The 12,141-nt window shown below is 41.8% G+C and overlaps 1 protein-coding gene across 1 annotated transcript in view; it reads left to right on the plus strand.

The window, feature by feature from the left end:
* LOC127660462 (actin-binding protein WASF3-like) overlaps positions 1 to 11,391 on the plus strand; it is a 51,685-nt gene extending 40,294 nt beyond the window's left edge. Inside the window, exons 4-9 of the mRNA XM_052150716.1 lie at positions 1,568 to 1,721; positions 1,879 to 1,996; positions 3,436 to 3,614; positions 4,075 to 4,359; positions 7,011 to 7,399; positions 7,795 to 11,391. Of these exons, the coding sequence (XP_052006676.1) occupies positions 1,568 to 1,721; positions 1,879 to 1,996; positions 3,436 to 3,614; positions 4,075 to 4,359; positions 7,011 to 7,399; positions 7,795 to 7,952 (1,283 nt within the window). The 3' untranslated portion in view covers positions 7,953 to 11,391. The remainder of the gene's footprint in view (positions 1 to 1,567; positions 1,722 to 1,878; positions 1,997 to 3,435; positions 3,615 to 4,074; positions 4,360 to 7,010; positions 7,400 to 7,794) is intronic.
* Positions 11,392 to 12,141: the final 750 nt, after the last annotated feature.

Genomic DNA, 12,141 nt, shown 5'->3' on the forward strand with positions numbered 1-12,141 from the left:
TATTACAAATGTTACAATTAAACAATGAAAAACAATGGAAAACTTTCATAAGTGCGAGTACAATTTAGAATTAATGGGTTTAAAGTCTGGGCTTCCATGAATTATGAACAAAGTATTGCAATGTTAGTGAATGGGGTCAATTCGTAAATGTAAAAATACTCACTGTTTTAAATGTATAGCCACAAGATGTAAACAACATGATTTAAGTGTGATAAAATATCTTACTAGCCTTTTCTGCGTAACGTTATAGCTAATTTTACATTTTACATTTTTACATTTACATTTACGCATTTGGCAGACGCTTTTATCCAAAGCGACTTACAGTGCAATTATTACAGGGACAATCCCCCCGGAACAACCTGGAGTTAAGTGTCTTGCTCAAGGACACAATGGTGGTGGCCGTGGAGTTAGAACCTCTGACCTTCTGATTAACAGCCCTGTGCTTTAACCACTACGCCACCACCACTCCGACGCCACCACCACTCCGATTTTACAACTCTGTTGCCACAACGACATAACACCATACCGTAAACCCTAAAACGACTATAAAATTATAAGGTCAATTAAGCTTAACTTACATTGAACCCGGAATATTCCTTTAGGCCTGTATCCTGCTTAACTCATAGCAGTCTTGTTCAAATAAAATTATCAAACAAAAGCATGCAGTTATAGTTATCTTTTTATTTTTTTGTGGGGTGGGGGATTTTGGCTAGTGAAAATGCTGAGTGGCTAGTGGTGTCCCAATTTACATTTTTACTAGCCAGGGGAATATGCTAGTCACTGGCTGGTGAGCCAAAAGTTAAACCCTGCCAAAAGGTCTGGATTACAGATAGCGGTAGCATTTTTCTCTGACTTTGATGCTGTTTTTCTTTAAGTATGTGTAAGTATGTGACATAGCTACTGTCAAAAAAAGGCCACGACCTTCAATAAAATCCAATAATGCTGAGAAATGCAATCGGTCACGTCCTACTGTCTGTACTTTTACCTGCAGTGGGCTATAGGTTATCACACTTATGTTTTATAGGTTGTTGCATCCACGATGATGATGATCAGGTTAGTCAAATGTCTGTCTTAGCTAAAGCTTTCAGAGATGGCGAGTTTGGCCCAGAATACAATTTCTGACGGCAGATATGTTGTTTTTTGTCCTGTCAAAAAGAGACACATTTGACAGTGTAGAATAGATTACATCTATTCAGGGGCAGTGGTGGCTCAGTGGTTGAGGGTTACTGACCAGAAGGTCAGGGGTTCAAGCCCCAGCACCACCAAGATGCCACTGTTGGGCCCTTGAGAAAGGCACTTAACTCCAGGTTGCTCTGGGGGGATTGTCCCTGTAATAACTGCACTGTAAGTCGCTTTGGATAAAAGCATCTGCCAACTGCATAAATGTAAATGTAAAATCTAGAATAGGATAGAGATTTTCTACAGAAATGCTAATTTGACTTTACAGAAAAGCAAGTCTGGATAATAAAATATATTAGGTTAGTTTAGTTTACATTATTGTCCAGAAATGGCAGAAAATGAAATCATCACATCTGAATTATCTCTCTTTCTCTGTCCCCATCTGTAGTCTCTCTGCAGGATATCAACATGCGAAAGGCCTTCAAGAGCTCCACCATTCAGGATCAGCAGGTGGTTTCCAGGACCTCAATTCCTAATCCTGTCCTTGAGCTCTACCATCGTGGAGACAAACCTCCACCTCTTAATATACTTAGCCCTTACAGGTGAGATGTTCACCATCATCATCCTGACATCTTTATGTTTGCACATTTAATGTCAAGTCACACTCCACCAAGGGCAAGATTACATATCATGTAATGTGAACACTGCAAACTGCTACTACAACATTAAAAATTTTTTGTGGTTAAAATGTTTAAACAGAGATGATAAGAAGGATGCATTGAAGTTCTATACAGATCCCTCCTACTTCTTCATCTTGTGGAGGGAGAAGATGCTGCAAGCCACAGAGGACAAACGAAAAGAGAAAAGGAGACAGAAGGTGTGTGTCATATATAAGCACTTTGTGTGCTTATGATGGTTCTGATATTTATGTTTTCATCATGTACTGGAAGGTTGTAAGACTGTGACTCATGACATCAAGAGCTGGAACCAGTTCCTGGTCTCAGATAAGACTAATGTCCCAGATTTCATCTGTATACAAATCGGAAGCGTGTGTGTCTGCATGAATGAGAGCTCTAACCCCCCCAGACTCTGCCCCTTCTCTCCAGACCAGTGGCTCAGGCCAGATTCACTCAGACCAGGCTAAGTCCCACTCCAGGCAGGCTCTTCTCAGAAGCCCCCTTCTGTCCTCCGTAAGAGACCTGCATTTTCATCAGTCTAGCTATTCTTCCACTCCCTTGCGATGCTGACACCTGTCCAGTCATTCACTTTCTCTCCCTCCACTTTCTCCTCACTAACCTCTCTACCAAGTAGTGTGTTCATGTGAATGTATAATGCATTTCCTGAATCCCATTGAAAATCTTCTTTACAGCACTTTTCAGTGAAAGATGTGTGCAGTTCTTCTTCATTTAGTTTGACTGTTTAAAACTTTCTATCACAAATGTGATTTGTGATTAAACCAGAGTATGTGAGCGAAATTAGAGTGACCGCCAATTCCCCGAATTTACAGAATAAAGAAATACATGGGCATGAAATATTTATTTGCATTGAAATTACACTCACTGAGCTCTTTATTAGGAACATCTGTACACCTACTTATTCATGCGATTAAGACTACCATAACTGAGATAACCACTCTGTACAATTGTAGTGAGCAGAATAGCATCTCAGAATGCACAGCATGTCGAACCTTGAGGTGGATGGGCTACAACAGCAGATCACCACGACGTGAAATTTATTAGAACCATAGTGTTCCTAATAAAGTGCTCGGTGAGTGTATGTTATTATCTAATACGAAAGAGACCCCAGAGTTTCCAGAAACACTGAATTCAGCCTCAGGTTTGCGTCACAGTTGTGATCTACCTAAAATCTACCATGAGATTTAAATTAAACTGAAATAATTTTATTAGCTTACCTATAGAGATCACAAAGTGATACAAGGACCAAAGCACATCAAGTAAATAGTAAAAGATTACCCGCAATACTCGGATGACTGGTGTAGTTTTTGTTTGTGCCCAGAAGTGTAACCATTCAGAATGGAGTATTCCAGTGAGCCGTGTGATAACGCTGTTTAATACATGGTGAATTTGTGCTCATATGCGATTGCATTGTTTTGCACAAGCGGTAATAGAGTGATCTTCAAGAAAGAGAACATAACACTCCAGAATGTCATTAAAACAATCCTTGCTTTGGACAAAATAATGCAACTTGGTCTACTTGGTCTGCTTCCACTGCAAATCACTCACAGACTTACACTTAACATCCACCCTTCTTTTCTCTATCCTTTTCTCTGACACTCTATTTCTTTCTTTCACTCAGGAGCAGCAGAAGCAGGTGGAGGATCCCAGTCGTGAGGTGAAAAAGGTCCGTAAAGCCCGAAATCGTAGGCAGGAGTGGAACGTTATGGCGTATGACAAGGAGTTCCGCCCCGATGCACGATTCACGCCCTCTCCGTACCATGGCATGTCATCGGAGGGCTCCCTTTCACCTGACAACAGGTTGCTGATCTTTTTCACTCTGCCTGTCTCCATAGCAACATGTGAAGGTAAAAGTGGGCCAATTGGGCTGGCCTCTGGAAAGCTCACTGCTGCCATCTGTTGACACTTTAAGATGACAACATCTATTTGTGTTTGTAAAGACATACAGCACCACCTGCCAACCTTAAGCTTCACATCTGTTCACATCTTACAGTGTCCTCTTTATTAAATTGATGTAGGCAATATTGATTGAGAGAAATACAATTATTGGAAGATGACAGAATATTTGGATAGAACTTCCACTGTACAGTATGTTTAATACTGTAAATATGATTTTTGTTTTACAGTCAAAATTTGTATCTTAATCAACAGCATGCCACATATGCTATTGATAGAGCTTAACTTTTAACTTTTTAAAAATTCACAAATCTATAAAAATATTTGCATTAATATTTCCCTCATCCTCACCATTCCCCATCAGGTCTGTTGCTTCAGACATGGGTGAACACTCTTACCCAGGTAGCCCCAGTCATCCAAGTCAGCAGATGGCCGTGAGCAGTGCCTACTCCACTTCTGATGGCAAAGATCACCTCATGGCCCCCTCTCATGTCCAGACCCAGTCCTTGGACCGCAGTTACCGCCCAGCTCCTTCCTCCTCCACTCCCGCTGGGAGACAGACTATTGGCAGGGTTCAGACTTCCCACGGACAACCAATCGCAGACCCTGCCCTTAATGGACCACGCCCACTGCAGGCTAAAGACTACAGGTTATTCTTTGGGTTTTCTTTTTTCTTTTATTATTCTTGTGTCAATCCAAACTTTCCCATATACTGTGTATATATATATATTGAACTTCTATATATATATATATACACATATATATATATACTGAACTTCTATGACCTAAATTATTTGCTTAAATTACCACCTGAAATTTAACTTTTCAATAAAGACAGTATAATCAATCTTATATTAAATAACTATTTTTTCTATATTTACAGTACTGTGCAAAAATGAAACATAGTGAGGATGTCATCAAAAATAATGACATAAATAGTTTTCAATTATCAATTAATGTCATACAAAGTCTAGTAAACATAAAAAAGCTAAATCAGTATTTGGTGTGATTTACCTTTGCCTTCAAAACAGCACCAATTCTCCTAGGTATACCTGGACAGCTTTTCTTGGTGGTTGGCTGATACGATGTTTCAAGCTTCTTTGAGAATTCACCACAATTCTTCTATCTATTTAGGACAGAATAGCTAAATTGCTTCTGTCTCTTCAATGTTCAGTGGCAGGCTCTGTGGGGGCCATGCCATATGTTGCAGGGCTCCCTGTTCTTCTATTCTATTCAATTTGCAAAAGGAATATTTCCGAGTGTAAAATGTATTTTCCTAAATCTGAAGATATAAATAACCATCTTAAGACAAATGTGACCCGTCACGGAAACCAGTGACACAAGTCGGCAGCACAACTTGTGAGCAAAATGAGAAACAAGTGTTTTTTTCCAAAATTGGTGATTTCCGCTTTTTTGCAGAATCTGTTAGTTGAGATCATGAAGAAGCCTCTCCATGTTTGAGATAACAGTATTGGTATATTTAAAAGCGTACATTTTGAGGTTGAAATCGGCTTGTTTTTCGGAGATTCTAGCATGCAGTAGGGGCGTGTCATTGTCTGTGTGTATTTCCGTACTGAATAGCCGCCGGCGTTTTGCCCCCGCCCCTAACAGCGTGGCTACTTATTATGCAGCGCTCTAGCCGGCTCTATCTGATATCAAAATTCAATGAAGATGGACGCCGCAAAGAATGTCGCAGACGAGCTGAACCGTGGCCGTTACAACGAAAATGTTTTGAAGTACTTCTTCGACAAGCCGGATGCTTATGAACAAGCGTTCACTGATTCTGAAGACGATCTGAGCGACGATGAAAGTGGCATGATAAGACTGAATAATATCCCTAATCTACAACTGAGCGAAGATGAAGACGAGGAAGAATGTATCGGACTGGCGTCATGCGAATTATTGGACATTTAGAGGCAAACAGACGCACAGTGCAAACTTCGGAGATGGTTACATCCACAAAGAAGACCCCGACAAAGAGAAAGTGTGCCCGAACGACTTATTTCATTGGAGGCAACGAGATCTGCAAGAATACTTTTCTGTTTCTTATGGGGTGAGTTTCCATAAACATCAAAGTTTGTCGTTTTTTGTTCATTCTAAGAACACGTACACGTTATCTCATGTTTAGTCCATGTTTACAGGGGGAGCTTTACAGGGGGTATGGCTTATCTAAATGAGATGTAAATGAGCCCTATTGTCACTCCCAGCAGCAGAGAGAGGTGAGAACTGCACAATCTTTTGAGGCCGTTTTCTCCCCTTTTAGCTTTTTTGAGTGCCTACCTTCAAATGGCCACAACTTCTCCAAATATTGTCAGATTTCCATGTGTTACAAATCGTTGGAAAGCTTGGAGACTACACTTTCAGAATCTGTGAATAACTCAAAATGCCCCAAAACCGACTTGTGTCCCTACTTTCCGTGATCGGTCACAAATGTTTTTGTGAAACATCGTATGTTCATAAGACTTTTGCACAGTAGTGTATATACAGTATATGACCAGAAAGAAATGTTTGATTTACAAAAGTAACAGTCAGTATTAAGCAATTAAAGCAGCTGCATTAAGTACTGTAGTGCATCTCCTCCTCATGGACTGAACCAGATTTGCCAGTTCTTGCTGTGAGATGTTACCCTACTCTTCCACCAAGGCACTTGCAAGTTTCCGGACATTTCTGGGGGAAATGGCCCTGGCCCTAGCCCTCACCCTCCGATCCAACAGGTCCCAGTCGTGCTCAATGGGATGGAGATCCAGGCTCTTTTCTGGCCATGGCAGAACACTCACATTCCTGTCTTGCAGGAAATCCATGTATTAGGGCTGTGCCAATATATTATATCTAAATAATTTTTCTCAAAATATTGCATAAATATTTAGATCCTTATATGAAAATCTATTTATTATTTTGTATATATTTATGTGTATTCATAGAATTTTCTATAATTGAGAGGTAGTTGCAGATACCCACCACTACCACGTAGGATGTTATATAATTCTCAGCATAGAATCAAATATAGACCCAGACTTTTTCACCATTTTCTATGCTGATTTTGTGGAAAATAGATGTAAGCATGGTACAATGTGCTAAACGGAGATGAAAGTATAATCACGTTAGCCAAAATTACTAATAAATGGACACACAAGGTGTGGGGGATTTGTAGAATTTTATAAACGCCAGGTGTTTAAATTCTGTGGAACACTAGATATCTGCAGGCACATATTCTGTATTGGCCAGTTCTTATATCAGGTTATGTGTTTGAATAATTCCTCTCTCTCTCTCTCTCTCTCTCTCTCTTTCTCTGTATCTCAGTGGTCAGCAGTCCCAACATCGAGAGTATTTTGTTCCTCCTGCACCTCCTCCCCCTCCTCCTCTCATTCCCTCTGCCCAGACAGCCTTCGACAGCCCCACTGGCCCCTCCTCTGCCCTGCCCAGTGCCGTGCCACCTCTCTCCCAATCCTACAACCACTGTCCACCCACTCCTGCCCTCCCTGCTTCCTACACCCCTTCCCCGACCCATCCTCCCCCTGCAGCCCCCCCTCCACCTCCACCTGGACCGCCCGCACACCCCCATACACACCCTCATACACACACCATGCCCACGGCTCTGGCAGAAGCACTGGTGGTCCCCAGGAAGGGCCAAGTACCCCTGATCCCAATGAGCGATGCTCGCAGCGACCTGCTAGCTGCCATCAGACGAGGTTAAAGTTCACACATAAATTGGGGTTTGGGTGTTCAGTATTACATCTTTTATTTTTACAGTCATCCTCTTTTAGGTTGAATCTCATGAAAACATGTCTTAGTTACATCAGCCCACACTGCAAAAAGTACTTTTCTTACTCAGTATTTTTTGTCTTGTTTTATTTTAAACATCTTGAATAGGTTTTTAGTTTGTTTTACCTACTATTATATTTTAAACTGGATTTTGTCATCATGAAAAAAGTCATTGAGATAGCATGGCATTAAATAACAAACTGAAATGCTAATTTACAAAAGAAGTTACAGTAATTCTATTCAGAGAAATATACAAACATTTGGTAAGGTTTATGCTTTAAACAAAAATAAATATATATTTGTATATAATTCTTTCTCACAGGAATCCAGCTGCGTAAGGTGCAGGAACAGAGGGAGCAGGAAGCAAAGAAGGAGCCAGTAGGGAACGATGTGGCCACCATATTATCACGTCGTATTGCCGTGGAGTACAGCGAATCTGATGAAGACTCTGAGCTGGATGAAAACGAGTGGTCAGACTGAAACAAGGAAAACTAAGATTGTAACAAGAAGTAAGGGTTTAGAGTCTAGCCTTTGGAGAAAAGAATTAATGTAGCATGCCGATGTCTGTGTGCACTCAAAGGACACAGCTCTTGTGTTTAAAAAGTAAGGGCTGCATGACTGCAAATTGTCAAAGATATTGAACCGAAAACGTAAGATTTTTTCTTTAATTTGAACTGAAGCCTTGTCAGTGAAGTTTAACCAGAAGTTTTTACCACATGGAACATTGTTAGGTCGGCACAGTGGGCCCACCAGTGGTGGTCCTACCATCTGTTCTTTTTGCTGCACTCTCAGCCTGATCTCATTATTATACATAGCTATTTGAATGTGAATTTTTGTTACATTTAAACATACATTTTTGGATGTTTTTATTTCAGCTTTTATTTCTTTCATCACAATCCCAGTGGGTCAGAAGTTTACATTTTGGTAGCACTTGTGGGTAAACTTCCACAAGCTTCTCACAATAAGTTGCTGACATTTTGGCCCATTCCTCCATACAGAACTGGTGTAACTGAGTCAGGTTTGTAGGCCTCTGTGCTCGCACATATTTTTCAGTTCTGCCCACAAATTTTCTATTGGATTGAGGTCAGGGCTTTGTTATGGCTACTCCAGTACCTTGACTTTGTTGTCCTTAAGCAATTTTGCCACAACTTTGGAGGTATGCTGGTGGTCATTGTCCATTTGGAAGACCCATTTGCGACAAGCTTTAACTTCCTGGCTGATTTCTTGAGATTTTGCTTCAATATATCCACATCATTTTCTTTCTCCATGATGCTATCTATTTTGAGAAGTGTGCCAGTCCCTCCTGCAGCAAAGCACCCCACAACATGATGTTGCCACCCCCATGCTTCATAGTTGTGATGGTGTTCTTCAGCTTGTAAGCCTCATCTTTTTTCCTCCAAACATAACGATGGTCATTATGGCCTAACAGTTAAATTTTTGTTTCATCAGACCAGAGAAAATTTCTTCAAAAAGTACGATTTTCGTCCCCATGTGCACTTGCAAACTGTATTCTGGCTTTTTTTATGGCAGTTTTGGAGAATTGGCTTCTTCCTTGCTGAGCAGCCTTTCAGGTTATGTCGATAAAGGTCTTGTTATAAAGGAAGAAAACCACTCAGTCCCTAGAGCAGCTTTGGGACTCTCAGATCACTGTCTGGTTCATCTTCCAAACTACAGGCAGAAACTAAAATCAGCCAAACCTGTAGTAAAGACTGTAAAGAGTAGGATCAATGAAGCAGAGCTGAAACTACAATCTGGACGAGCTCACAGATACTGTGACATCATATATCATTTTCTGTGAGGATATGTTCATTCCTGCTAGGACTTATTTAACGTTCAACAATGACAACCGTTAGTTTACAGCAGAACCCAGGCAGCTTCGTCAGGCAAAAGAGGATGCTTATAGGAGTTGGGATAAAATCTTGTACAATCTGGCCAGTAACACACTGAATATGGAAATCAGAGTGGCTAAATAAACCATTCTGATATGCTGAAAAACAAGTTTTCAGCTAATGAACCTGCATCAGTGTGGAGTGGCCTGAAACGGTTAACTAAATACAGGACTCCTACCCCCAACACTGTAGTGGACCAACAACTGGCTGACGACCCGAATGTGTTGTAGATTCAAATCTACTGTAGATTTGAAAGGCCCAGTCTCACACCCCACACCCGCTCTGACCTTCACTTCACACCAACATTATCACGTCCTGCAAACCCCCCCTCCTCCCCCCTGTGGCAGCGGGGGCGTGGTCAAGCGCCCGTCCGGGAGAGAAAAGCGGTAAGGGCGCTCACACCTGAGCTAAATGATAACTAACACCTGTGTCTAATTTCAGTAACGTGAGGAGAGCGGCATAAAAGGGCAGGAGCGACGGAGCATGGGGGAGAACCAAGGAAGACTGTCTCTGTTGTGTTATAAAAAACTTAAGAATTAAAAACTTACCCCTTAAGTTGACGTTTGTTTCCGTCCCGTCCTTGAGCTATTTCACACCCCCTTATGCTACTCAACCTGCACTTAAGATCTGTGAAGAGGAGGTGTGCCGTGTCTTCCAAAAACAAAAAACAAGGAAAGCACAGGGCCCAGATATGGTGTTTCACTCAGATATTTACATGCCTAAGGTTGATGATCAGGGCTTTTTATAGATCTTGAAGGGATGTTACAAGCCGCTGGCACCCCTCATGATATAATATTGGGAGGAGACTTTAATCTTTTGATGGACTAGAGCAACATTTAAGCTTCATAGGATGTGTACAAATCTTGGTCTTACAGATATTTGGAGAATTTTTTACCTATCTGGTAGGGAATATACATTTTTTTCATCAGTCCATAAGATTTATTATAGAATTCAATAAATATCTAAGTCCCTCATTTCATCTGTTGTTGATTGTTAAATTGGAAACATTTTAGTCTCAGAACACACCCTGGTGAGTTTAGAGGTGTTGCCACATATGAAGAAAAGGAAATCATATAGTTGCCGTTTTAATATATCCCTTTTGCAAAATTAGGAATTCCAACAAATGCTAACGGCTGAAATCAATGTCTATATGGAGACCAACTGGACCTCAGTATCCTCTGGTTGCGTGGCTTGGGGTACTTAAGGTGGTTATTAGGGGTCAGATCATACAGTATGCCTCATTCATCAAAAAGTCCAAAAGGATCTCGTGAGGTTGGAAGGGACTATTTAAAGAGCCGAGACAGAGCTTAAGCGCCGAATGTCGTCTGGTGGCCTCAGAGAATTGACCTCATTGATATATTGCTCAGTAACGGCTTTTCAGCCGGGCACCTTCCAGTGGCCCAAACAGGGCATTAAGTATTTGGGCATTTTATTCCCAGCTAATTTGTCTGATTTAGTTAGTTAATTTTGACCCCTTAAAAAAAGGTTTCAGAAGGATATGGGCAGGTGGGCTTCATTACATTTATCTATGATTGGAAAGGTTAATGTTAAAGTAAAATGTAACTACCTGTTGCAATCTCTCCATGTAAATGTCACCCTCTCTTATTTCAAGCAATTTGATAGCATAGCGAAGTCCATCATTTGGAATGGTAAAGGTCCCAGATTACATTTTAATAAGTTACATTGGCCGATTGACAAAGGTGGGCTAGGCCTACCCCAGAATTAATTTTATTATTATGCATTCGATCTCAGTCATTTGGCTCATTTGTAACTTCCACCTGTAAGAGCCCGGTTTTGTATTGAACTGGAAGTTCTCACCCTTATTTTGCCATTGCAAAGCCTTTCTATCAAACTAATCGGAGAAGTTAAGTTACACCTCGTTATCTTGCATTTGTACTCGGTATGAACAAAAGTGTCCACAGTGTTAAATCCAGACATTTATTTAAATGTTGCCTCAAGCAAATGGCTGAACCCTAAATTATGTATTAATAACGTTTGGTTACGTATGTAACCTCCGTTCCCCGAGGGAGGGAACGATACGTTGTGTCGGAGAAGCGACACTAGGGGTCTCTCTTGAGCGCCGATATTCACCTCTGATCTTATTGAAAAGGGCCAATGGGAGTTGGCAGTCAGTATTTGCATACCCCGCCCCCGGACATACGGGTATTTAAGCGGGGCAAATACGGGAGTTCATTCAGGATTTTTCTGAGGAGCCGGAAATGGTCCGGCCACAACAGTGGCTCGGTTCAGCGACATGGCGGAGGAAAGACACAACGTGTCGTTCCCTCCCTCGGGGAACGGAGGTTACATACGTAACCAAACGTTCCCCTTCTGTCGCTCTCTCCACGTTGTGTCGGAGAAGCGACACTAGGGGACCCATTCCAATCTTGCCATGCGCTGAACCGTGTACGTGAACCGCCGATACAGAGGCGGGCAGGGATTTCATCCAGTGCCGCGCATCGTCTGTACCTGGCTGCACGTACCCTTCCCCAATGCCCCATAAGAACATCGGAATCCTTCTAGTTACTCTGGGAGGGGAACAAGGTGATGTTTGCCAACATGAGAACGGGCCAGCCTGGCTGGGCCTCTTTTCTCTCTATGTTTCTCGCATAGAGCAATCACGGCCGGGGCCCTTACACGCATATAGGGAAGGGGGTCTTACCCAGACCCTGCAGAGACCACACCTGCCCTTTTTCTTGGGGAGGAAAAGTGGTAGACACGTCACACGGCCGTCTTAGGGCTCGTGTGGAAAGTATGGTGCGGTGGTAGATCCAGCCTCG

The sequence above is a fragment of the Xyrauchen texanus genome, chromosome 2 (assembly GCF_025860055.1).
Source record: "Xyrauchen texanus isolate HMW12.3.18 chromosome 2, RBS_HiC_50CHRs, whole genome shotgun sequence".
NCBI classification, from domain to species: domain Eukaryota; kingdom Metazoa; phylum Chordata; class Actinopteri; order Cypriniformes; family Catostomidae; genus Xyrauchen; species Xyrauchen texanus.